Here is a 27,962-nt window from a genome sequence, read left to right on the forward strand (position 1 = left end):
AACAAAAAATTCTTAAAATGTATAAAAGGTAAGTTAAAAATGTGAATGGCATGATATCAAAAATATGTTTTTTGAGGAATACCTGGAATATGAAATGATAAAAAAAATTTCATTACAAAGATATTTCAAGAAAACAACCTGACCGGGTCATTTTTGACCCACTTACATTATTAGTATTGTTTTACTATGAATGTCTAATATTTAGCATTATAATTCTTGGAAGTCTTGTATGGGGGTACCTAATTTTGGAGTGACTATGCTCCCAAAACGCGAGTCATCTAGCGGTCAGAGTGTGTCACTACAATGAAGCGTCATACTGGAAATTGGTAGTGTTTTGTCTCCCTCTGCTGGAATATTAGCGCTATTGCTGAAGTGTTTTGTTTTTATTGCACTCTTCTCAGTTAATATGCATTTTTAAAAATATGTTGCATTATTATTACCCTTATCATTATTATTAGGACACAGATAGACCATTTAATGTATATTAATTATTATTTAGCATATAAACTACAAAGGCCAAGTGACCTATTGGCTTGTGTCATGCTGGTGACTGTCACTTTAAGAAAGTCCTGCGTTGGAATAAATGACTGCAGCAGCATTAATCTCATTCCTGGCGTTCCTACACACCTCTAAATGATTCTCCATTTAGAGAGAGTTAACGTGCATGTGATTAACTACAGAAGGTTTTTAGTTTCTTGCACTGCAGAGGAGGCTGTGCAAAGATGCCCCCCACCCCCATCCCACCTCCTCTCTCTCTCTTCAATGCGGCAGATGCAGGTTGTTGAGGTGACAGAGAAGGAAACTATAGGCTGTATGTTTGCTGATTTCTTTATGATTTATTTACATGAACGATAGCAGCGGGTCGTGATACACTGGTAAGGTACGTGGTATTATTTTTACATTATTATTTTTACATGTTAGTAGAAATATCCAGGCTTTGACACCGGGGGTCACTTTTTACTTGCATGTTTTTGCGGCGTTGTTTAGTGTATTTCAAAATATTTAAATTGATTTGATACTTTTAAGTGTGTCTCTCTGTGAGAGTAGCATTTCATAAACATTTCATTGTTAAGTAAACTTGCGCATCTGTCGACTGCAGTGTGCTGGCATTTTAGCCTTGTCATGACTTCAAGTCCCACAATTCCCTGCGCCAGACACTTCCTGTTCAAAGAAAGTCAGCTGCGGTCATCACTAGAACAGTAATATCTTTTAGAAGATGTTTGTCAAATCAGAATGTTTGAATGAATTAAAGTATTTCGCCATAAAGAGTCCCGATAAGGTAAATTGATCTGTATTATATATGTTTTAAAGATTTAAAAATGAGAAAGATTTGAGCAATGTCATTCTCTCTCTGCGTCGCCATACTATTTGCATTTTTTTTAAATTAAAGAAGAAAATGAACGGAGATTTCAAATATTACATTTAAGTTGATTAGCAGATACGCGATAAACAAATATACAATATATGGCAGTGGTTGGGTTAACCCACTGCGCATGCGTGCCAGTATACTATGCTAGCAAGACCACAATGGCGTCTCCACTCTAAAACCGAATATTTATGTCATCTACATCAATTTAGATGATATCATTTCCTTCACTAGTATCAATATTTCCTTTATCAAAACTATTGCAGAGTAAATGTGTTTCATTGGTTACTCCGGACGCGATGTAGAACAAAACGGAAGTTGCGGGCGGTTAACCGGATGTCGCCATCAAGAGTCCCGAGAAGGGGAATTGATCTGTATTATATGTTTTAAAGATTTAAATGAGAATTGAGCAATGTCATTCCTCTCTCTGCGTCGCCATATTATCTCCATGTTAAAATGAAGGAAGAAAAGGTTTTCAAATATTTTATATATTACATTTAAGTTGATTAGCAGTACAATATGTCAGTGGTTGGTTAACCCCACTACGCATGCGTAGCTATTAACTATGCTAGCGAAACCACAATGACGTTTCCACGCTTAAACCGAAGATTTATGCCATCTAAATCAATTTAAATGATGCCATTGCCTTCACTAGTATCAATATTTCCTTTACCAAAACTATTACAGTGTAAAATTTACAGAGAAAATGTGTTTCATCGGTTCCTCCGGACGCGATGTAGACCAAAACGGAAGTTGCGGGCAGTTAACCATCTCACTTCATCTCCACTCTCTAGCAGGCTAATTCATTTTTATTCTTAGAACATTGCCTTTGAAGGAGGCGCTATTGTGATGGAGGGGGGACACCATTACAGTCGCTATTGTCGTTGTTACAACAACAAGTGTTTCCCGGAACATGTCCTGACGTAAATTGACAACTATTTCAAGGGGACCGTTATGGGTGCGCATTGGGACCGACACGAGTGAGTGCTAATGAGATAGCCGGATAACACCGACTGAACATTGACTCAACACAGTGGGATAAAAAACCTCTTAGCTCTGCCACTACTACAAATTGTCTTTCCATGGCTTTTATATAACACTGTATCACAAAGTAGGCATGTTTACAGATTTTACAGTCATGTTTTGATTGGGTTGTTGTTGTTGTTGTTGTTGTGCCGCAGCCCGTATGGAGTATCCCTACGCGAAGAGGACTAGAATATAGTCCCATGAGAGCGGCTCTGGGACACTTTGGAGCAACAACAGCGAGATGGCTAAAAGTCCTGAACCGTGGTAAGTAAACACACTTTTAATTTGAAAGAAAATGTGCAAATATTACAGGAGTAATGTCAAGGCTGATCCAGTTAATCTGGACTAAAATCAGTCAGTGCAAGTGAATGTGGAAGTGGAAATTAATCTCACTGTTAGTATGTAATACTAACTGTCTAGTTTATTATGAGCTTTCAGCTGTTCTTTGATGGCTGCCACACCCACACGGGCTCTACTGTACACCACTGTGCTGTTTGGGGACCCAGTACTGCTGAATAAGCTAAATATTTCCATGTTTTTATTTTCACGTGGTGGCAAACTATTATGGATTTGTCTCTGGGTCATAAAAATACTCAACAACATTTTCTCACTGTGTGCTATATTATAGCACATGTATGCAAACACAGCAAAAAAACATTAGCATTAAAATAGCAACAAAAACAACAAAAGGTTTGAGTGAATTCATGAACGTCCCTGTGTAACAAATGCCAGCCAGTGTGACTACGCAAATCTACGTTGGTGCCAACCTCATTCCAAATGATCTTGGTTCAAGTCCAAGGCTGATTTTCACATGGCGGGTTTCACATGTGACTTCCTGTGTGTTCCCGGAGAAGGCATAATAGTGCAGATGATGTCACGTTCCGGCTTGTGACTTTTACAAGGACCCAAATGCAGGTAAAAATATATTTATTTATGCTATGCAGCAGAACGACGCACTAGCAAGTCCAACTCAAACAATGACAATGAAGCTATTTGCTAACACCTAATTGCTAACAGGTGCGTGAAGGAGAGAAAGTGACGGAACACAGGAAACAATACAAAATAAGAGCGCGAGAACAGGAACTAAGGCTGACAAGGTGAAAAGAAGAACTGTCACAGATGATACACATATGTTCATTGTAAACCCCCAGCTCCCTCAATTTTATGGAGCAGATTTTGTGTTTTTTTCTGTTCACCCCAGACTCTGTTTACATTGGCACTATAGGAACTTAAAATAATAAACTTTAAAAATTGTCATTTTGCCTGGAAGCTGCTGAACAGCAACGGAAGTCTTCCACCTCATACTTTGTAAACTGATGCTTTAAATGGAACTTTTAGCTGGACCAGACCAGTCCATCAGCTGGTATCCATCTATCCATCTATCCATCTATCCATCTATCCATCTATCCATCTATCCATCTATCCATCTATCCATCTATCCATCTATCTATCTATCCATCTATCCATCTATCCATCCATCTATCATCTATTTATCCGTCTATCCGTCTATCCGTCTATCCGTCTATCCGTCTATCCATCTATCTATCCGTCTATCCATCTATCCATCTATCTATCATCATCCATCCATCTATCTATCTAGTATCTGTCTATCTATCTAGTATCTGTCTATCTAGTATCTGTCTATTTAGTATCTGTCTATCTAGTATCTGTCTATCTAGTATCTGTCTATCTATCTAGTATCTGTCTATCTATCTAGTATCTAGTATCTATCTAGTATTTGTCTATCTAGTATTTGTCTATCTAGTATCTGTCTATCTATCTAGTATCTGTCTATCTATCTAGTATCTAGTATCTATCTATCTAGTATTTGTCTATCTATCTAGTATCTATCTAGTATCTGTCTATCTAGTATCTGTCTATCTATCTAGTATCTATCTAGTATCTGTCTATCTAGTATCTGTCTATCCGTCTATCCGTCTATCATCTATCCATCTATCTATCATCATCCATCCATCCATCTATCTATCTCGTATCTGTCTATCTCGTATCTATCTATCTAGTATCTATCTAGTATCTATCTAGTATCTATCTAGTATCTGTCTATCTAGTATCTGTCTATCTAGTATCTGTCTATCTGTCTATCTGTCTATCTGTCTATCTGTCTATCTGTCTATCTGTCTATCTGTCTACCTGTCTACCTGTCTACCTGTCTACCTGTCTACCTGTCTACCTGTCTACCTGTCTACCTGTCTACCTGTCTATCTGTCTATCTGTCTATCTGTCTATCTGTCTATCGATCTATCTATCTGTCTATCGATCTATCTAGTATCTGTCTATCTAGTATCTGTCTATCTAGTATCTGTCTATCTAGTATCTGTCTATCTAGTATCTGTCTATCTAGTATCTGTCTATCTAGTATCTGTCTATCTAGTATCTGTCTATCTCGTATCTGTCTATCTCGTATCTGTCTATCTCGTATCTGTCTATCTCGTATCTGTCTATCTCGTATCTGTCTATCTCGTATCTGTCTATCTAGTATCTATCTATCTAGTATCTATCTGTCTAGTATCTATCTGTTTAGTATCTGTCTATCTAGTATCGATCTACTATCTGTCTATCTAGTATATATCTATCTAGTATATATCTATCTACCTATGCATCCATCCATCCATTTTTTGGTAATGGCTTTTCTTTTGAGATTTATCTTCTCTTACCACAAAGTCTCCCACCAGGTGGCCCAGATACAACATCTCACATGAAAAAGTCACACTGTAACCCAAAATCCTCTCCATGGTTTTACATGCCCTCTTCCAAAAATGAATGATATTTGGGCAGAACCAAAACACATGTGAATGGTTTACATTGACTGTACCACACTGACGCCAGCTTTAAGATATTTTTCTTTCATTTCCGGTGAAAAATCTAATTATATTCTTCCAGCGAGATGATGTTGTGGTGTTTTGGGTCGAGCCTACTTGATCCTTTTGCTTCTGTCGACTGCATGTCATACATTTCAACACCACTTTGGCTTTAAATGGAAATCATTCAGTGCATGCAGAGATTCTGATATTGATACTGAATGTTATGTTTAAAACAGTACCTCCACTTCCTGTCATTTGTTCCCTAAGGTTGCCGCAGGTGACAGTTCGCCACGACTACCTCGGTCTGAGGTCCTACCAGGTCCCCCCTCTGACGTTGGTCGGCGACGTGAAGCAGTTGCTCTACGAAGAGACAAACCTGCCCGTCAGGGAGCAGCGCCTCGCTCACAATGGCAAAGTGGTACGTTTCACATCACGACTCCACTCAGACATCTCTTTGTTGCGGGAGATTAATTTGTTGATTCATTTTATTTCACCTCATCCAGCAGATGGCGCTGCGGCGATTAAAAGTGTAATAATATCGGTTATAACAGGAGTTTCAAACATGCGGCCCGCGGGCCAAATGTGGCCCGCAGGACACTCGTTTGAGGCCCCCGCTTTGATATGAAAGTTTAATGTTAGTGTGGCCCGCGCAAGTTTGATATGGATGCTGTATGGTATCATGTACCCAGAAAAAATTATTACGTTTGATTCATGTTCATGTTAAAGGTTAAATAACTGTTAATAGTTATCCTCCCTATCCGTGTGGAAGTGGTAAGTTTTTGGCTATTTAAGTCTAAAGGAAATAACTTGAAGGCTACCGTTTAGGTCGCTAGCTCTCTAGTTTGCGAGTTAGCATGTGTCTCAAGACCCTGCAGTTGCGCAATATGTTGTAAATAAAAAGAGTATAAATGTGACTATAGTCGTGTTTTGTCATGTCTACAGGGCTCTAATAATGCTTTGTTCATTTTAATCTGAAAAAAATCATTTGTCTACCCACCAACAAGTTTTTATTATTTGCTGTTTTATTATTATTATTATTATATTTATTTATTTATTACTGATTGATTGATTTTCTTTATTCTTGATTTGTTTATTTATTTTTCATCTTATTTTGTGTAGAAAAATAAAAAGTAAGATATTTGAGAACAGTGGAATGTTTTATCAGAGCTTTTATTGTAGAAAATCAAAACCAAAGCAAAGTTTATTCATTTTTCTGTTATTAATAAATGCGTTTTTTTTGTTGTTTTTTTTTGAAAACCTGATGCGGCCCAGTCTCGCCCAGACCCGAGCTCCAGTGGCCCCCAAGTAAATTGACTTTGAGACCCCTGGGTCATAATTAGTATTGCCTGCAATGTTATGTTTCAGTTCAAACCAATCGGTCACCAAGGCGACGGCTTTTTAGGTGACCTTTTTTTCTGCTATGGAAAGCATCATATGATTGCCTCATTTGGTGTGCTGTTTTGCGGTTTAGTCACATTTTCCGAATCATGAAGATACAGTAAATGCCTGGAGCAGAAAACATCCTGGTCCTTTACTGCAGAAAAAACACTTAAACCGATATCAGTGCTTTTATTGTTTGAAATGTATGTGCCACCTTTATATTTACTTACGCTTATTTAGCTATAAATCATGCAACAGACACGAGAAGAATCATTGTTACGGAAAGGGATACTACCACCGTATGTATTTTTGCACATGAACCATGTGAGATGGTCCGGTCCTCTTGGAGTCTTAGTTAGACTTGGACCTGACCTCATTTTTCGGGGCTCATATGACTGATGGGGCCAGGTGGCTGCTCGCCACTTTGCAGCTCCCTTCCATGTCATGTATGAAAATGAGCTGCAGGCCACTCCTTCATAGTACTATGATGGAGGTCATGAACTTGTGTTTCACGCAACACTTGACCACAACGATGCAAGACCTGTATCAAAAATCCACCCTTTCCGAAGTTAATAATGTACTATTATGACTGATTTCTCTGGTTAGTGGCAGTTGATTCCAAATTTGGATCGTTTTTTGTTTACATTTTTGTTTGCTTGATAGAACTCAGTATGGATCGGCTTTCTCTGAGGACTTTGATTTGAATCTTAAAGGGGACCTAACATGCTTTTTTCACTTTTCTGACCTATAAATGTTAGAATGTTGTATTCTCGTGTTAAACCAAAGTTTCAGATAATGGTAATGGTAATGTACCTCCATCTGGTACTTTTACAATCACTAACTGTTACATTTGTTCACTTCCTGCTTTCCTATTTTTATTTTTATTTTTATTTTTATTTTTATTTTTATTTTTATTTTTATTTTTATTTTTATTTTTATTTTTATTTTTATTTTTATTTTTATTTTTATTTTTATTTTTATTTTTATTTTTATTTTTATTTTTATTTTTATTTTTGTCACATACCGAATTGCATAGAGAAGTATTAGATGACATTTTTAGCTAATTGCTTATTTTTAGCCTTATGCATTATTTTAGCTGTTTGAAGATGAACTATATCAGCAAGTTGAAGTATTTCTGATTTTAGAAATAAGGAGTTAGTATGTTCTCTGTAGGCGGCATTATGAATTATCCTTACTGACCTTTTTTGCAGTACATTTAGCCAGTGAAGATTGCTTTTATAGTTATTAGCCTATATTTCCACACATTTTTACTCTTTATTTTTATTTATTTTTGTCACGTACCGAAGTACGAGGTGATATATGCAGACTCTGGAAGAACTACAACGCTTTCTGTGCTGGTTATTGTGTGTAGCTGCTCTATAGGAGTCAATACAACTCAATACAAAGCGCCGAAAAATGAGCATAATAGATCCCCTTTAATGCATTTTTATGATTAGAATTTTGTGATATGTTGTAGTCACTGCCGTGTCTCCATCTTGTGCTCTCTAGCTGGATGACAGCACGCAGGTTGGGTCCCTGGTGCCGACGGGAAGCCCTGAGGTATCTGTCACACTGGAGGGAAGAGGCCTCAAAGGTGGAGGTAAGAATTGGAAAGTGGTTTGGAAAAAAAGTGGTAAAAGGCGGAGCTTACCCAGCTTGATTGACACACAGGGAGGTTTGGTCAGACGACGCCACCACTGGTTGAGTTTCTGAAGGATATCCTAAGAAGATACCCAGAGGGTGGACAGATTCTGAAAGTAAGTAACTAACCGTTTAAAAAAGGGGTGCCCAAAGTGTGGCTGAGGAGTTATTTGCGAGACATGGCTTGTTTTATAATGTTGTCTCACACCAGGAGCTGATTCAAAATGCAGAGGATGCTGGAGCTACAGAAGTGAAGTTCATGTACGATGAGACAGAGCATGGAGTGGAGTCACTGTGGTCACCTGACATGGCTCAGCATCAAGGTCAGTTCTGTGGAAACACCCTTTTGTTTACCTTGTTTTCTGCTTTAAGTATCATTGAGCATCTGCTCTCAAGCTGATCCTTTCTTCTTACCTCCTTGTGATGGCCTATAAAAGGGATTTGTCACAAAAGTCATTCAGCAGTCCCAACCTCTTGAATTTTCATGCAACATTGGTAATGGTAATGGTAATGGTTTTATTTCATTTGAACATGCATCAGATTCCAATTGAGTGCATCCCATGATCAGTTCCCAGTTCCACATGTCCAAAAGGAGTAGGAAGAAGCAAAGCTTATTAAATCCTACCCCTCCATCTGGTGCTTTTACAATCAGTAACTGTTACATTTGTTCACTTCCTGCTTTCCTAATATAGTTTAAATTAAATTAAATTAAATTCCTCCGTAATAATTAAATTAAACTAAATTAAATTCCTCTGTAATAATTAAATTAAACTAAATTTTATTTTATTTTATTTTATTTTATTACAACTTATTTTATTACAACTTATTTTATTAAATTGTATTTAATTTAATTTAATGTAATTTAATAATTGTGAAAAAAATAAACACTAATAATTATAAATAATAATAATTATAAATAATAAAATTAATAATTTCATTTCATTTCATTTCATTTCATTTCATTTGCAGAATTACTGTTGCAACAACACATCATCATAGGGTAAAACTAACCTGTCTCACGACGGTCAAATTTTATTTTATTTTATTTTATTACATTTTATTTAATATAATAATAATGAAAAAAATAAACACTAATAATTATAAATAATAATAATTATAAATAATAAAATTAATAATTTTATTTCATTTAATTTGCAGAATTAATGTTGCAATGACACATCATCATAGGGTAAAACTAACCTGTCTCACGACGGTCAAATTTAATTTAATTTAACTTAACTTAACTTAACTTAATTTTTTATCACGTACTGAAGTACTCGGTGATATGAGCATCCAATGCCATAATGGGTACCATAGTAAGTGTCAATATAGTGATATGTATAGCACATCATGACTGGTTCAAGACTCTTCATCCTTGTATTTAGCAAACATCAACTGCTTGTATTGTTTCTTGAATTGGCTCATCGTTGTGCTTTGTTTGACTTCCTTACTCAATCCATTCCATAGTTTGATTCCACATACTGAAATGCTATGGCTAGCATAACGTAGTGTTTCAAATGTACTTCTTCCCTGAGATCATATTTCTCCTGAAAGTCGTTCCCTTGTATTATGCTAATTGAGGTTCACATTGGCTTGCAGGTACAGCACTCTATGTCTACAACGATGCTGTGTTCACTGTGGAGGACTGGAACGGGATACAGGAGATAGCCAGAAGTAGGAAGAGGGACGATCCCCTGAAGGTTGGACGATTCGGGATCGGCTTCAACTCTGTGTATCATATTTCAGGTAGTGTCTTGACAGCTATATGATTTATCGCTTCTATACATTTATGTTTTTTTTTTGTCTTTTTGCTCAGATGTTCCCAGCATATTCAGTGGAGACCAGATTGCCATTCTGGACCCTCACCAGACTCTGTTTGGAGTCAACGAATCAGGACAGTGTTGGAATTTAAAGACGGACATCAAGGAGATCACGGAACTGTCCGACCAGTTCGCTCCGTATATCGGAATGTTTGGGAGCTCTGAGCACACCATCGAGGACGGCAGCTTCCACGGAACGCTATTCCGCTTCCCACTCCGCACCAAACCCTCCCAGCTCAGCGGGAACCTTTACAACAAAGAAAAGGTCTTGGAGCTTTTTGAGTCGTTCAAAGCCGACGCAGACACGGTGTTGCTTTTCCTGAAGAGCATTCAGACGGTGTCTTTGCACGTTCGTGAGTCGGACGGTACCGAGCGAATGTTGTTTCAGGTCACAGCGAGCGAAAACGCCGACAATCGGCTCGAAAGAACAAACTCGCTGAAGACGCTGAGTCAGGCGGTCGACGACTACAGCAACCGCGTTCCCAGCTCCAGCATAACTTGCGTCACTTATCAGCTTGACATCGAGACTCGGGATGAAACCAAGAAAGAGACTCAGAAGGTGAAGTGGTTGGTGTGTAATGGAGTCGGCGGCCGAGGAATGTGCGCAGACTTGGACTCTCTTGCAGATGACTTAAAGTTCATGCCTTCAATCGGTATCGCTTTGCCGCTATCGCTTTTGGACAAAGACGATAAAGGGGCTACCTCTGCTTTCTCAGGACGGGCCTTTTGCTTTCTTCCGCTTCCCCCCGGGGAGGAGAGCGAGACCGGGCTTCCAGTACACGTCAGCGGCTTCTTTGGACTCACGGATAACCGCAGGAGTATCAAGTGGCGGGACGTGGACCAGTGGAGGGATCCAGCTGCCTTGTGGAACGAGCTACTTATAGTCACCATCATCCCTGGGGCTTACTTCATTCTCATCGCTGAGGTCATCAAAAGGGCACAGACAAAAAAGGACCAAGACTTTCCATTATTTCCGCAAAGTACCTATGCAGCTTGGCCCGACCCGAACCGCGTCAAATCCAGGTGGAAACCCGTTCTTCAGCCTCTGTTTCGTGACTTGCTTCAGCGTGACGTCATTTATTCAATCAGCGAAAACTGGGTCAGCGTGGACCAGGCTGTGTTCTCGGAGCTCAGCACGGACCAAGACATTTCACACACCGTCATCGGCTACCTCCAAAGCTCGGGGCTCCAGGTAGCGCAGGTGCCCGCCGCCGTGGACGCCGCCATTGTTGAGTGCACTGAAGTCAGGAAAGTCACCCCGCCTTTGGTGCGGCAGGTTCTCAGGAAGTCCAAACATAACGGGCCCTCAGAGGAGAAGCTGCTGCTGCTGGAGTTTGCGCTTAGCGACGCCGATTACAGCGACCTGATTGGACTGGAGATACTGCCGCTGCAGGATGGGACCTTTACCACATTTTCATCCTCCGTCACTGACAAGGATTCGGTTTACATTACGTCTGACGAGTATCCCAGGTGAAGTACACACGTGACTATTGATAATGATATAATTACATAATACACATAATTACACTCTCTCATCAGATCCCTGTACCCAGGACTTGAGGGTCGCTTCATACTGGAAAGTATTAAACCCTCAGTAATGGATCGACTGAAGGATGCAGCCAAAAGCAGAGGTAAAGTACCATGATGTATTTTCCTCCTATAAATATTATGCGTACCGTTGTTTTTGCATTTCATAGAAAAGATCATAGAAAGCGATACAGTAGAATTAATTCCACACCTTCAACATTTGTCACTACAGTTCAGCGCTATCTTTGGGGATGCTCAGGTAGGTATCTTAGCCGTTTGACAAACACTAACCCAAACTAACAAATGACTGGAAAAAGGACCTCTAACTGGTTTTGGACGTCTAACAAATAAATGAAAAATAAAAAGGCCTTGTACTTTGGCATTGGCAATTTTATGCTTTGCATTCACAGAATGGAGCATTTTGGTTGATGTATTATTCTAAACAACTACACAACTAGTTTGGATCCATAGATAGATACTAGATAGACAGATAGTAGATAGATACTAGATAGACAGATACTAGATAGATACTAGATACATACTAGATAGACAGATACTAGATACATACTAGATAGATAGATAGATAGATAGATAGATACTAGATAGATAGATAGATAGATAGATACAGATACTAGATAGATAGATACTAGATAGATAGACAGACAGACAGATAGATAGATACTAGATAGACAGATACGAGATGGATAGATAGATATATACTAGATAGATAGATAGATAGATACTAGATAGACCGATACTAGATAGATAGATAGATAGATAGATAGATACTAGATAGACAGATACTAGATAGATAAATACTAGATAGATAGATAAATACTAGATAGATAGATAGATAGATAGGTACTAGATAGATAGATAGATACTAGATAGATAGATAGATAGATAGATAGATAGATAGGTACTAGATAAATAGACAGATACTAGATAGATAAATAGACAGATACTAGATAGATAGATACTAGATAGATACATAGATACTAGATAGATAGATAGATAGATAGATAGATAGACAGATACTAGATAGATAGATAGATACTCGATAGACAGATACTAGATAGATACTCGATAGACAGATACTAGATAGATAGACAGATACTAGATAGATAGACAGATACTAAATAGATAGATACTAGATAGACAGATACTAGATAGATAGATAGATACTAGATAGATAGATACTCGATAGACAGATACTAAATAGATAGATAGATACTAGATAGATAGATAGCTAGATACTAGATAGATAGCTCGACTTTGTTAGTATTACAAATGTTCTTTGTCGTTTGAACAGGAAGACCCTGTACTCAGCTACAAATGCTGAACCCTGATCGCTCAGCCCGTCTCATCAAGGAGATCCTAACAACGGCTTGGCCAAACAGAGACCTCATCACCCAATGGGAACCCGGAAACCGTGAGCTGAAGCATCCAACAATTTCTTGGCTGAAGATGATTTGGAAGCATCTTTATATCCATTTCTCCGAGGACCTCAGCACCTTTGACGACATGCCTTTGATTCCGTTTGTGCCACTGGAGGAGAGCATGGAAAGAGTTCCGCTCCTACGCCTCAGATCTCCATCCCCGGTCGTTATCGTAAACGAAGAGGAAACACCCCTTTCTGAAGGCCTTCTTGAAGTTCTGGAAAAGCTCGGCGCAGTGGTGATGAAAAAGCAGGATCCATGCTTGCAGCATCCGCAGCTCAAAAATTACATCCGACCCTGCACTCCCGGAATGTTGCTGCAAATCATGGATAGAATGTCAACACAGCGTTTAACCAGCCAAGTCTCGTCTTTCTCAGTCAAAGAGAGGATTACACTCCGGAACTTCCTATCGGGATTGCCGGACGTTACAGAGAAGGAAAAGCATACCTTGCTCGAGCTGTCCATCTTTGAGCGAATCGGAATCTGTAGCGACGGAACAACAGCTTTTACGTCGCTCAGAGGGGCTCGAGCTTTGCATCACAGAGCCAAGTACCCACCAGAGGTCAAAATATCTCCCTGCCTGGTGGGCTCACGTGATGAGGAGTCCATTCGCCTCATTAAGAAACTAAAAGTTCCACAAGTAAAAACATCGGAATGTCTGAGAATAATCATTCAGGACATCGAGAGTGGATTCTACACCGCAGAGGAAATAACCAAAATCATGCTTTGGGCTCTTAAACATTTGGCATTCCTGAAGAATGAAAATGCTTCTGTTATCGGATGGCTTTCTGCACTTAAATTTATCCAAATGCCTTCTGGGAAGTTGCTGAAAGCATCAGAACTTTTTGATCCAGATCTAGAGATTCTACAGAATTTGTTCTATCAGGAAGAAGAAACCAGGTTTCCCACGAGTACGTTTACCTCATCTTCTGATATTCTCCATTCAATGAGACAACTGGGACTAAGAAATGAAGTACAACTCGGCGAGAAAGATGTTCTTCGAGTAGCGAAAAAGATCGAGGACTTACAAAGCAACCCGGAACCGGAGTGGGATTTGATTCTGAAAAAGTCCAAAACACTTCTACAGATCCTGAATCGACAAACAAAGCTGGTGAAATCAACAGATGCTCAAGCGTCGTTACGGAAACTGAAATGGGTCCCCGTGTGCAAAGAAAGACCTCCTACCTATCCGAAATCCCTTGCATGGGTTGGAGATACTCTAAACATCTGCTCTCTGTCACAGATGTGCGACATATCTCACGCGGTCCTCGTGGGATCTTCAGTCGCCCTGGTTGAACACACGTCCGCTGGTATGAAAAAGGCACTCAAGCTAACCGTCGAGCCGCAAGTGGACCAGGTCTTGCAGCACCTGAAAGCGGTGAACGACTGGCACAAGTCCCAAGACTTCACCACAGAGGATTGGTATCAATTCCAGCAGATCCTGTTTGAGATCTACGGCTTCATGCAAGCTCATCTCGAGGACGCCAGAGAAGCAATGACATCACTGCGTTTCGATTGGGTGTGGACGGGGAAGACGTTCTCATCTCCCGGCCAAACGGTGGTAAAACCCGTTCCCAATTTGGACCTTCAGCCTTATCTGTACTCCATTCCGAAAACAATGAGGAAGTTTCATAAGCTTTTCAAGTTCTGCGGCTCACTTGAAGAGGTTTCCTCGAGCCACGTGCTCGACGTCATCGACACCATCCAGCAACGAAGTCAAGCGGAGCTCACCAAGGAGGAAAGCAAACATAACGTCTTGCTCTTGATCAACATCCTGAGGTGGCTTTACAACAATCAGATACAAGTCGAGACAACCGTGCACGTGCCTGTTCTTTGTTACAAGGACCCGAGCAAATTAGCAATGAGGCCCATTCATGAATGCACGTACTGCGACATCAAAGTAGACGATTTGAACGATTTACTCGATGACGCAACAGAGCCGATTATATTAATCCACGACGACATCCCAATGAAAACCGCAGAGTGGCTTAAAGTGCCATGTTTGAGCACGAGACTGATTAACCCAGAGAATCTCGGTTTTGAACAGTCAGGCCAACGTGAACCTTTGACTGTTCGAATAAAGAACATCTTGGAGGAATACCCATCTGTAGCGGACATTTTTAAAGAGCTTCTCCAGAACGCAGATGATGCAAGCGCGACAGAGTGTAGTTTTCTTATCGACATGAGGAAAAACACGGATATCCGAGAGAATCTCCTGGATCCCGGCATGATAGTGTGCCACGGACCTTCCTTGTGGTCTTTCAACAACTCGATATTCACAGACACGGACTTTCTGAACATCACAAGGTTAGGCGGCTCAGTGAAGAGATGCGAGGCAGACAAAGTCGGCAAGTTCGGTCTGGGTTTTAACTCGGTTTATCACGTCACGGACATCCCCGTTATACTGAGCAGAGAGTTCATGATCATGTTTGATCCGAATATCAATCACATCAGCAAGCACATCAGAGACACGTCTAATCCAGGGATCAAAATCAACTGGAGCAAACAGCAGAGGCGCTTAAGAAAATTCCCAAACCAGTTCAAACCGTTCATTAACGTCTTCAATTGCCAGCTTCCTCTCGCGCAGGATTTGCCTTACAAATACGATGGCACTTTGTTCAGGCTGCCCTTCCGAACCGAGCAGGAGGCCTCGGTGAGTGAAATTAGTAGCTTGTACTACAACACCACGGATATCTACTCCCTCGTCGATGAGTTCAGCATCTGCGGTCATCGGTTCATTCTCTTCACTCAGCACGTAGGAAGTATGGTTCTAAAACACCTAAAATTTGAAGAACCAAATCCCGCCGGAGCTCAAGATGTTGTCACCATTAACAAAAGTGTGTGGTCATCCAAGGCCTCGTACGGACCCTTGAGTATCCTGAAATCTGCCGCCAAGGTCATGAAGAAGGTAACAAGTACCAACAAGGTACCTTCTGATATTCCAAAATCCGGCTGCATTATCCGCGTTACGGTGGAGGAGTTTCATAATGTCTTCAAGCGCATTGTTGATCTTCACTCCCCGTTGTTTAGAGGTTCTGAAGAAGATCCGAACCAGTACTTTGAAATGGCCGCAAAAGGGATTCAGACAAGAAGGTTAACGGATGAAATGCCCCAGAAGGCGGTGGAAGTCACCAACTGGCTCATATGCTCGTGCATGGATGGAACCGAAGCACTGAAATTTTCCCTCAACGACAGCGGGAAAAGACTCGGACTCGTGCCATGCGGCGGAGTGGCCGTTTTGCTGACCGAAGAGGAGAACCGGAAGTGGTCGGTTAAGTCGAACGCCATCCCGATTGGAGAGGTGTTCTGCTACCTGCCTCTCAGAATCAAAACCGGCCTACCGATCCACATAAACGGCTGCTTTGCCGTGACTTCCAACCGCAAAGAGATCTGGAAAACCGACACCAAAGGGAGATGGAATTCTGTCTTTATGAGACACGTTATCGTTCAGGCTTATCTCGCCGCACTCACAATGCTTCGTGTCATGGCGGAAAGCGGAGAACTCGTTAACTACGACTATTACGCGGCGTGGCCGGATCCGAGTCACGTGCACGATGACTTCACGTTAGTCAGCCAAGGAGTCTACCAAGAAATAGCCAAAGGTGGCGACGGGGAGCAGGCAATGTTTTTCTCCGATGGAAAAACATGGGTGTCAATCAGATACGTCCGATTTCTTGATGACGCCCTACTGTGCAAGCCGGTCATCGGGCCCGCTTCTTTTAAGATTTTCTTGAAATATCTAAAAAAGAGCGGCTCACAAAACCTTTGTGCTGTTGAACTTCCCGACTGGGTGAAGGAGGGCTTTGAAGATGCCGGATGCAAGAGAACGTTGATGGAAAACACCTTGACAGAGAGGCAGTTTTTCACCGATGTCTTTTTCCCTCATATTGAGGAAATTGACAAAGAACTTCGAGATCCATTAATGCAGTACGTCTTGAATGATAAAATGGAACAATTTGCATCGGTTCTCAAAGTAACTCCTTGCATCCCTTGCTCCGGTCCCAACAAAGAGCTGGTTTTACCTTCTAGGTTGATTCACCCAGAAGGCAGAGTCGCCAAACTGTTCAACGCCGACGATGGAAGATTTCCCGAAGGAAGCGCTAAAGACTACTTAAATCCCGTGTGTTTAGTCAAGCTCCTGCAGTTGGGAATGGTGAAGGACGATCTGTCGTGGGACGATCTCATTGAACGCACCGAATCAGTTGCCGCTTTGAATGAAAGTGATCACACGGCCGCGTGTTTTCGCAGCAGCGTCTTACTCAGCCTTATTGACGAGAAGCTGAAAATGAGAGACCCGGGAACACCTGAGCTGACGGACAAACTACAGGACATCAAATTCCTCCCGTTTCTGACAAGACCCGCGGGGTTTTCGCTACCGTGGCACGGGAATAACTTCCCCCCGACGACAATGTTCTCCGCAAGAGAGCTCTTCACAACCGAACATCAGGACATTGTATGTCTGATGAAGACGGTGCTGAATGAGAACTCCCCGTCTTTCAAAGGTTGCGGTGCGATGTCATTGGCCGTGAAGGACTGTCTCGGTCTGATAAAGAAGCCCTCGGTTGAGCTTGTGATCAGTCAACTCCAGAAGCTATCTCAGTCGTTCGATGGAGTAACGCTGTATCAAGAGAACATAACAAACGCTTGCTACAAGCACCTACACGAGGAGATGCTTCAGTGCAAGAACGCCAAAGAGCAAACCGCCGTGGAGTTGAAAACATTTAACTCCATTTTGGTGGAGAACACATACGTGAATCCTTCCAAGGTTGCATTCCACCTGAATTTTGACGCTGCTCCGCATCTTTATCAGCTCCCGAACAAATACAGAAACAGCTGTCGGGAGCTCTTTGAGAACGTTGGAGTGCAGCCCAGTTTCACAGTCGACGACTTCTCGGCAGTTCTTGAAGTAATGAAACAAGAATGCGGGCGAAGGTCTCTCACCGAAGAGAACTTCCAGCTGTGCCGCAGAATTATCAGCGAAGGCATATGGAGTTTGATACGGGATAAAACTCAAGAATTCTGTCAAGTAAACTATGGTGCCATTCTTCTCCCGGACTCCAATCTGACGCTGCAGCCGTCGAAGTCTCTGTGCTACAACGACTGCCCTTGGATCAAAGTCAGGGACAGCTCCGTAAAGTACTGCCACGGGGATATTCCGAGAGAAGTCGCCGTGAAGCTCGGAGCCATACCTAAACGTCACAAAGCCTTGGAGAGGTATGCGTCAAATGTGTGTTTCACTGCACCCGGAAGTGAGTTCGGCCAAAAGGAAAAGCTCACCAGCAGAATCAAAAGCATTCTGGATGCTTATCCGTCCGAGAAAGAGATGCTGAAAGAGTTGCTTCAAAATGCAGACGATGCCAAAGCGACTGAAATCTACTTTGTCTTTGACCCCCGAACGCACCCCGCCGACAGAATCTTTGATGATAAATGGATTCCAATGCAGGGCCCGGCGCTTTGCGTGTATAACAACCAGCCGTTCACCGAGGATGATATCCGAGGTATTCAAAACCTCGGAAGAGGAACAAAAGAGGCAAATCCAGGAAAGACGGGTCAGTATGGCATTGGGTTCAACTCTGTCTACCACATCACCGACTGCCCGTCGTTCATCTCAAATAATGACATTTTGTGCATCTTTGACCCGCATGCGCAATATGCACCGGGGGCAACATCTGTGAGTCCCGGAAGGATGTTCAGAGATTTGGACTCTGACTTCCGATCTCAGTTTTCCGATGTTCTTAATCTGTACTTGGGAGCTCACTTTAAATTGGAACACAGTACGATGTTCAGATTCCCTATCCGGTCTACAGATATGGCAAGAACATCGGAGGTCAGCTCTATCCCGGCATCAGACAGAATGGTGCAAAACCTCCTGGAAAAGCTGAAGAATGACGGCGCGGAGCTGCTCATGTTCCTGAACCACATGGAGAAAATATCCATCTGTGAAGTCAACAGTGCGAGCGGAGAACTGAAAGTGCTTTACTCCGTAACGGCTAAAATAACTGATTCCGACCGCTTAAAACGCAAACAGTTTCACGCCTCGGTTATTGATAGCGTGACCAAAAAGAAGCATCTCGCTTCTATTCCAGTTCAGCAGATCACCTACACTTTAGATATAGAGGACACGGAAGGGAACTTGACCACATGGATGATCTGCAATCGTTCCGGCTTCCCGAACATGGAACTCGTATCCAAAAGTGTCATCTCGGCGCACAAAAACGAGGACATAACACTGTTTCCACGTGGAGGGGTGGCAGCATGCGTTAGCCACAATTACAGAAAACCCCACAGAGCGTTCTGTTTTCTACCACTGTCACTCGAAACCGGGCTCCCTTTCCACGTCAACGGTCATTTCGCCCTCGATTCCGCCAGAAGAAACCTGTGGCGAGACGACAACGGCGTCGGTGTGAGGAGTGACTGGAACAATAATTTGATGATGTCACTCATAGCGCCTGCTTGTGTGGAGCTCCTTACCCAGATTAAGAGACGCTGCTTCCCAGGCCCCGATCCAACCATAACCGTGCTGCAGGGAACTCCGCTTCATACCGCAAAGGACATCTTGAAGAAGTTCTTGTTCTTCTTCCCGGTGAACCGGATTGATATCCAGCCAGATTGGTACTGCCTGGTCAAAGCTGTGTACAGTTGTATCCACACCGATTTGAAGCGCCTTCTGCCCGTCGTCAGAGCGCCGCAGATCGATAACTCCGACATGCACTCAGTTATTTACATCTCTTGGGCTAATACATCGGCCGCTATCAAGGGAAGAGCCTTTTTTGACAATCTTCTCCAAGACGAACTCCAGAGCCTGAAAAACACAGAGTACAACATCACGTCCAGGAAGTCTGTAGCTGAGAATGTTTACAGGCTGAAGACCTTGCTTCTGGATATCGGTTTCAACCTGGTTCACAGTTGCGATGAGACCGCCAATCTTTACTTATGTTTGGAGGATGCAGGGATACCGGTGAGCTACGTAACACCGGCAGAAGTCCGGAACTTTCTTCACACTTTCTCTTCGCCGGACACGTCTTGCCATGTTGGAAAACTTCCTTGTCGACTCCAACAATCCAACTACAAACATCTTCACAACCTGAAGCTTGTTGTTGACTACTGCTTCAAGGATGTTGAGGCGGACGACGCTCTGCTTGAAGGCTTGCCTGCGTTGCTCACAACGGACAATATCCTTCAGGTGTTTGACACCAAGAGACAGAAGTTTCTAACATCCCATCACGAACTGATCCCATCTAGAAAAGAAATGTTTATGAATACGATGTACCTCAAGTACAGCGGCATCCTGTTTGAGGCAGAATTAGCAAAACACTTTGACATCAACAGCTTCGGTGACCTGCTAGGATCTGTTCTTCCGAGAGAGTATCGGACAAAAAGTCCTGTTAAGTGGAGAGACACGTTCGGAAGCGAATCTTGGCTTAAGAGCGTTTGGAACTTCATCAGTGAGAACGTGGCGTTCAAGGAGGATCAACTGGATGCCAAACCCAGTTTTGACACCGTGCTTGACATCCTGAAAGAATGGGCCTTGCTGCCTGGCGTTAAATTTATGGTGAGAGAAAAGCTAGTCGTCCCCGAATACGACATGCTTCTACCGCTGAGTTTACTCAGCATCGCGATATTTCCCCACGGCCAAAACGACAAAATCTTCCACACTCTAATGAAAGCAGGGTGCATCCAACTCGCTGTGAACAAAATCAGCGTCAAAGAAAACCCGATTCTCCCTTTTCTGTCCCGTCACACCGCAAACATCGAAAACCCAGCAAGTGTTCTGAAAGCTCTCGAGTACATGATACAGACGTCTGCATTCAAGGCAACCAGCCTCACCGATAAGGACTTTGAGACTCTTTTGTTGTATTTCACCTGCAACCTTGCTAGCCTCACACAGCAGCATACCCAAAGCCTGAAACTCTTACCGTGCTTTAAGTCCGTCAACGGGAGATACATCAGTATTTCAAGTTACGGTTCCACTTATGTGCTGGAGAAGAACATCCCCACTGCCGATATCGACAAATGGGCTCAAACGTCCTCTTTTGTTGTTCTTTCTGACAGCCCCCAGTTGAAAGAGCTGTACACGTTCCTCGGCTGCATGCCCATTGATGACGTTGAAATCTATCTCCGTTACCTTCTTCCGAAGTTTGAAAGTCTTTCATACCACGCCAAAGCTGAGCATATTGTGTATTTGAAGGAGAGACTCTTGTCAATGGAAGAGTCGTGCGAGACGAGGGATCTTCTATACGACAAATTAGACGGGCTGTCGTTCATCTATGACTATTCAAACAGATTGAGGCCGGCCAAGTTCTTCTACGATGAAACGGTGAAGGTGTTTGAAGTCATGTTGCCTAAAAAGTCCTTCATACCAAGTGATTTCTTCAGAAAAGTGGAGCAAGTGTCAAAACCCAAGAACGGAACACTGTCGCTCTCCTCGTGGGTGGGCTTTCTGAGAAAAATCGGCCTCAAGCACAAAGTCTCGCAGCAGCAGATTCTTCAGTTTGCAAAAGAGGTCAGCATCAAGTCGCAAACAGAAAACTGGACCAAAGACAAACTTCAAAACATTATCGATGTACTCTTAAATCATATTTTCAAAGAAAGGACGGATCTCTTTCAAGGCTCTTTTCTGAACGAGCTCTCAATGATACCCTTCCTGTGCCCGGAAAGAGCCCCCAAAGAACTTCTCAAGCTTCATTCCCAGTACCAAGAGATGAGTGGAACGCTGCCTTTGATTCGTTTCAGTGGCTCTCAAGTTAACCCCAAATTCAAGCAAACTGACGTAATCCACTTAGTGTGGACGTCTTGCCCAATCTTGCCTGAAAAAGCGACCCCTTCGAGCATCAAGGAGCAGGACGGAAGTACGCTCACCGGGCAAGAACAGCTGGATCAAGTGCTGAGCATATTGGGTGTGAACTTGGACCCTCCGTTGGAGAAAGTCATTAGTAACTGCAAGAACGTCTGCAACATCTCCAGTCCGGATGACGAAATGGTCAAAACCAGGAACAAAGTCCTGAGGTCCACTTACGAGTTCTTAAACGCCGATAAAAGAGATTTCCGCTATCAGCTTCGCGGTGTTGCATTTGTCATGGTGGAGGACGGATGGAAGCTGCTGAAACCCGAAGAAGTCGTGATCAATTTAGACAACGAATCCGACTTCAAACCGTACTTGTACAAGTTACCCCTGGACCTCGGTACCTTCCATCAGCTGTTTAAGCTTCTGGGGACAGAAGATGTTGTGTCAACTAAGCAGTACGTTGAGGTCCTGTGGCGAATTTACAGAAGTTCCGAAGGCAACCCGCTTGACCCTAATGAGATGCGAACAGTAAAAAGGGTCGTATCCGGACTGTTCAAGTGTCTTCATAACGATCCAGTTGAGATGCGCAAAGATCTGGAGAGTCTCCGAGAGCTGAGCTTTTATCTCCCGAGTCATGATGGCCGATTAGCCAAATCCAACAGTTTAGTCTACGATGACGCTCCACACTACAAGAGTAGAATTCAGGGTAACGTCGGTGTCCAGATGCTCGTCGACATGAGCCAGTGCTACCTGGGCAAAGATCACGCTTTCCATACCAAGCTCATCATGCTGCTTCCTCAAAATCTCCGACCAAGACTGCTTAGCAGCATCCTTGAAGAACAGCTGGATGAAGACTCTCCCAAAATGTGCCAGTTCGGAGCTCTTTGCTCTCTCCAAGGCCGACTCCAGCTCTTGCTCTCGTCTGAGCAGTTCATCACAGGGTTGATCCGAATCATGAAACACGAGAACGACAACGCGTTCCTTGTGAACGAGGATAAAGCCGTACGACTTTGCAAAGCGCTCTGCGAAGGACTGAAGGTATCCTGCTTCGAGAAGCTCCAGACGACCTTAAGAGTGAAAGGATTTAGCCCCATCCCGCACAGTCGCAGTGAAACACTCGCTTTCCTCAAGAGGTACGGAACGGCTGTGATCCATCTTTACATCCAGCATTCCGACAGCAAAGACATCAACTTCCTTTTAGCTCTGGCCATGACACTGAAGTCCGCTACGGACAATCTGATCTCTGACACGTCTTATCTCATCGCCATGCTGGGCTGCAACGACATCTACAGAATCACAGAGAAGCTGGACAACCTGGGTGTGAAGTACGACTCCACGGAAACATCCAAACTTGAGCTACCTCTTCCCGGAACGCCAATCCCTGCTGAGATACACCACACGCTCCTCATGGATCCATTGAATGTGTTCTACCCTGGAGAGTACGTGGGTTATCTTGTCGACTCTGAAGGTGGAGATATCTACGGGTCCTACCAGCCCACGTACACTTACGCAATCGTTGTTCAGGAAGTGGAGCGAGAAGAGGACGAAAATGCGACCTTCTTGGGAAAATGCTTCCAGATCGACATTGGTTACAGTGAATACAAAATAGTCAGCTCACTGGACTTGTACAAGTTCTCCAGACAAGACGAAAGTGCCAACGTGCGAGAGACCAGCGCGCCATCGACCCCGACAAGTCCAGACAGTCGCTCCTCAACGCAGCAGATGATGCCTCCTCTGTTTTCCAGCAGGGACAACCAGAGACCCCTTACGCAAAAACAGTCTCCCAAAAAGATCAAGCTCAACGCTTTGCCCGAGATCTTAAAAGAAGTCACGTCAGTCGTGGAGCAGGCATGGAAGCTTCCGGACACGGAAAGAAAGAAAATACTGCGGAGGTTGTATCTCAAGTGGCACCCGGACAAAAACGCGGAGAACCTGGACATTGCGACCGAGGTCTTCAAGCATCTGCAGAATGAGATCAACAGAATGGAAAAGCAGTCTTTGACCGACCAGCACAATACAGACCGAGCTTCCAGGAGACCCTACACGACGTCGTCCTCTCGATTCCAGTCGGAGAAGTTCTCCTTTCAAAGGTTCTATTCGTCATGGAACCAGGAGGCGACCAGCCACAAGTCGGAGAGGCAACAGTTCAGGGAACCTTACGCAAGCTACGCGGGTTCCTCGCACACTCACCGCTTCTTTGTGCCCCCTTCTTTCAAGACGGTCGGAAACCCCGTGGAAGCCCGCCGATGGCTGAGACAAGCCCGAGCCAACTACTCGGCGGCTCGCAACGACCTCCACAAAAACGCCAACGAGTGGGTCTGCTTCAAATGCTACCTGGCGACAAAGCTCGCCCTCATCGCTGCCGACTACGCCGTGAGAGGAAAATCGGACAAGGACGTGAAGCCCACGGCCTTGGCGCAGAAGGTGGAGGAGTACAACGCTCACTTGGCGGGGCTCGCCAGTGACGTCCACATCCTGGAAGGTTACGGCGTGGACAGTCTGAGAACACGCTATCCCGATCTTCTGCCGTTTCCGCAGATCCCCAATGACAGATTTACGTCTGAGGTGGCCATGAGGGTTATGGAATGTACCGCCAGGATTATTATCAAGCTGGAAAATTTTGTCCAGCACAAAATCTAACTTCTAAACTATGGAGAAAGTCATGGAAAAAGCCATGATTAGCTTCTCAACACAGTGTTATACTCCTGAAAACAGTCTGATTCTTAAAAAGAACATTAAAGTCATCACACAGCAACTTAACACTCAAACATTATACCAGAGGAATATACACAAATGTTCCATCACAAGTTTAAAATGAAAATAGTTTTTCCATTTCAAAGTTTTCCCATTGGAGGACTAGCAGCATAGAAAATGAATGGCTGGTGCTGCAATGGGAGGCTGACGTTATTGCAGCGCCCCAATGAATGTGTTGCTCCAATGCCACACATTATGGGAAAACTTTAAATTTTAAAATTTGAAATAAAATTTAATGGCGGCACGGCCGGTCGAGTGGTTAGCGCGCAGATCTCACAGCTAGGACACCAGGGTTCAATTCCACCCTCAGCCATCTCTGTGTGGAGTTTGCCACTTATAAATACTAAATACTAAAAAGTCATGATAAGCTTCTCAACACAGTATTGTACTCCTAAAACAGTCTGACTCTTAAAACGAACATTAAAGTCATCACACAGCAACTTAACACTCAAAAGTCATACCAGAGGAATATACACAAATATTCCATCACAAGTTTAAAATGAAAATAGTTTTTTTAAAGTTTTCCCATTGGAGGACTAGCAGCATAGAAAATGAATGGCTGGTGCTGCAATGGGAGGCTGACGTTATTGCAGCGCCCTAATGAATGGAAAAATTTAAATTTTAAAATTTGAAATAAAATTTAATGGCGGCACGGCGGTCGAGTGGTTTGCACGCATACCTCACAGCTAGGACACCAGGGTTCAATTCCACCCTCGGCCATCTCTGTGTGGAGTTTGCATGTTCTCCCCGTGCATGCGTGGGTTTTCTCCAGGTACTCCGGTTTCCTCCCACATTCCAAAAACATGCTAGGTTAATTAGCCACTCCAAATTGTCCATAGGTATGAATGTGAGTGTGAATGGTTGTTTGTCTATATGTGCCCTGTGATTGGCTGGCCACCAGTCCAGGATGTACCCCGCCTCTCGCCCCCAAAAAGACAGCTGGGATAGGCTCCAGCACCCCCCGCGACACTCGTGAGGAAAAAGCGGTAGAAAATGAATGAATGAATAAAATTTAATGTCTCCATTTTCCACCTGTATTGGTACATGTTTGTATATTTCTCAGTTATACCTCTGGAGTGTTAAGTTGCTGACTTGTGAGCGGCCAATCATAGGGTTTATTTGTACATAAACACTTGCCGCCGGTCAATATGTGAATGTGAATAAAAACCATGCATATACTGTACATACTAATTGCCTCAGCAATATGTTTGTTTACCAAAGTCCCTGATCTTGTGTTATTTTTTTTAATGCTGCTTTTTACATATTTTTTTAAATAAAATGTATATTTTCTTGCCACAGAAATAGAGGAATGTATGTAAAAAAGTGTTTAATTGATGAATATTATCATGCATCGCCGCATCTGTGCAAGTTTTTTTTTTATTGTACAATTGTACATTTTATGCAATTTAGTGTTTTATTATTTATGGATGGAACACTTTTTTATCATCACACTTGACTGTATCAGCATCTTCCAACACTGTGAAACAAATGACTTTTGGTTCTTGTGTTTTTTGTTACATTTGAGTTGAAATCACCGGTGACTATCGATGGTCTTGATAACGATGCTAAGTAGCTAGCAGTCAAAGATGTTTCTCGACATAACAGCTTACTAACAACAAAATTATAGTCTGTAGATTACCATTCTGCCAGCATGTGTTCATACTGGAAACTATTTTTAGGCTTTTTAAGGAATTATTATTCCTTATTTTATTATCTTTTTGGTGAAAATGTACTCATACTTGATCAGTCATGTTTGCTATTTTGCTTCTGTCGTCCCATAAAGCATTGAGGCGCCGCTTTTGTGTGTATTGTGTAAATGCAAATGAGTTTCTGGTGAAATTGGGATTCTTTGTGATGATTTTTCACAAATGCAAATCCTACTTTTCTGTATGTAGCCCTCAGGGGGGAGAAGCCATTTGGACACCCCCGTTGTAAATGATTATATATTATTTCATTTTTCCATTGTTTTTATCTTGTTTTTTTTTTTTTGAGAATTATATTTATTGGGGATTTACCTGCCAACAGTTTGCAGTTTTTTATGTTTCATTTTCAAAATCATTAAAGCTTTTTATACAAAAGCGAATATGTTTCCTGTTTTGTCTTTTGTTTCTTTACTGTACGCAAAATGAAACCAATCATCTAATTTCATCTATATATAGGGGAGCTTTCAAAAAACGTTATTTTTTATTTTGTATTTTATTTTAGTTTTTGAATATTTTTTATATTTATTAATATTTGTAATATTCATTTATTTATATAATAAAACATTTATATTTTTTAATATATATTTTTTAATATTTACAATAATGAAACCAATCATTTAATTTCATCTATATATAGGGGAGCTTTCAAAAAACATTATTTTTTATTTTGTATTTTATTTTAGTTTTTGAATGTTTATATTTGAATATTTATTAATATTTTTACATTTATTTATTTTATAATAAAGTATATTTTTTAATATACAGTGAAGAAAATAAGTATTTGAACACCCTGCTATTTTGCTATTTCTCCCACTTAGAAATCATGGAGGGGTCTGAAATTTTCATCGTAGGTGCATGTCCACTGTGAGAGAGATAAACTAAAAAGAAAAATCCAGAAATCACAATGCATGATTTTTTAACAATTTATTTGTGTGATACAGCTGCTAATAAGTATTTGAACACCTGAGAAAATGAATGTTAATATTTGGTACAGTAGCCTTTGTTTGCTATTACAGAGGTCAAACGTTTCCTGTAGTTTTTCACCAGGTTTGCACACACTGCAGGAGGGATCTTGGCCCACTCCTCCACACAGATCTTCTCTAGATCAGTCAGGTTTCTGGGCTGTCGCTGAGAAACACGGAGTTTGAGCTCCCTCCAAAGATTTTCGATTGGGTTCAGGTCTGGAGACTGGCTGGGCCATGCTAGAACCTTGATATGCTTCTTACGGAGCCACTCCTTGGTTTTCCTGGCTGTGTGCTTCGGGTCGTTGTCGTGTTGGAAGACCCAGCCACGACCCATCTTCAATGCTCTGACAGAGGGAAGGAGGTTGTTCCCCAAAATCTCACAATACACGGCCCCAGTCATCCTCTCTTTAATGCAGTGCACTCGTCCTGTCCCATGTGCAGAAAAACACCCCCAAAGCATGATGCTACCACCCCCATGCTTCACAGTAGGGATGGTGTTCTTCGGATTGTACTCTTCATTCTTCTTCCTCCAAACACGCTTATTGGAATTATGACCAAAAAGTTCTATTTTGGTCTCATCTGACCATAAAACTTTCTCCCATGACTCCTCTGTATCATCCAAATGGTCATATGCAAACTTAAGACGGGCCTTGACATGTGCTGGTTTAAGCAGGGGAACCTTTCGTGCCATGCATGATTTCACATCATGACGTCTTAGTGTATTACCTACAGTA

The 27,962-nt window shown here is 42.3% G+C and overlaps 2 protein-coding genes across 7 annotated transcripts in view; one reads left to right on the forward strand and one right to left on the reverse strand.

Moving 5' to 3' along the window:
* LOC131134241 (tumor necrosis factor receptor superfamily member 19-like) overlaps nt 1-3,232 on the reverse strand; it is a 27,595-nt gene extending 24,363 nt beyond the window's left edge. Inside the window, exon 1 of the mRNA XM_058079294.2 lies at nt 3,160-3,232. The gene's annotated coding sequence lies outside the window, so the exon portion shown is untranslated. The remainder of the gene's footprint in view (nt 1-3,159) is intronic.
* Nucleotides 559-26,624, forward strand: sacs (sacsin molecular chaperone). 6 transcript variants are annotated; one of them, XM_078792667.1, is made up of 11 exons: nt 559-879; nt 2,546-2,656; nt 5,482-5,632; nt 8,104-8,194; nt 8,266-8,351; nt 8,447-8,558; nt 9,835-9,981; nt 10,052-11,525; nt 11,595-11,686; nt 11,815-11,841; nt 12,895-26,624. In XM_078792667.1, exons 2-11 carry the CDS (start codon nt 2,634-2,636, stop codon nt 24,444-24,446), a joined length of 13,755 nt encoding a protein of 4,584 aa, XP_078648793.1. In that variant the 5' UTR covers nt 559-879; nt 2,546-2,633; the 3' UTR covers nt 24,447-26,624. The 6 variants fall into 6 exon arrangements, with proteins under 6 accessions (XP_078648793.1, XP_057935270.2, XP_057935269.2 ...); XM_058079287.2 differs by having other exon boundaries at nt 559-875; nt 2,548-2,656; XM_058079286.2 differs by lacking the exon at nt 559-879 and adding an exon at nt 1,142-1,279 and having other exon boundaries at nt 2,548-2,656.
* Nucleotides 26,625-27,962: the final 1,338 nt, after the last annotated feature.

The sequence above is a fragment of the Doryrhamphus excisus genome, linkage group LG8 (assembly GCF_037039965.1).
Source record: "Doryrhamphus excisus strain RoL-2023G ecotype Guam linkage group LG8, RoL_Dexc_Guam_v1.1, whole genome shotgun sequence".
NCBI lineage: Eukaryota > Metazoa > Chordata > Actinopteri > Syngnathiformes > Syngnathidae > Doryrhamphus > Doryrhamphus excisus.

What these genes read in the sequence shown, in the direction of transcription:
- sacs (XM_078792667.1), top strand. Translation starts at nt 2,634, where the DNA reads ATGGCTAAAAGTCCTGAACCGTG. An exon ending in TCGCTCACAATGGCAAAGTG is followed by an intron (nt 5,633 to 8,103) that starts GTACGTTTCACA and finishes TGTGCTCTCTAG; the next exon opens with CTGGATGACAGCACGCAGGT. An exon ending in TGACATGGCTCAGCATCAAG is followed by an intron (nt 8,559 to 9,834) that starts GTCAGTTCTGTG and finishes ATTGGCTTGCAG; the next exon opens with GTACAGCACTCTATGTCTAC.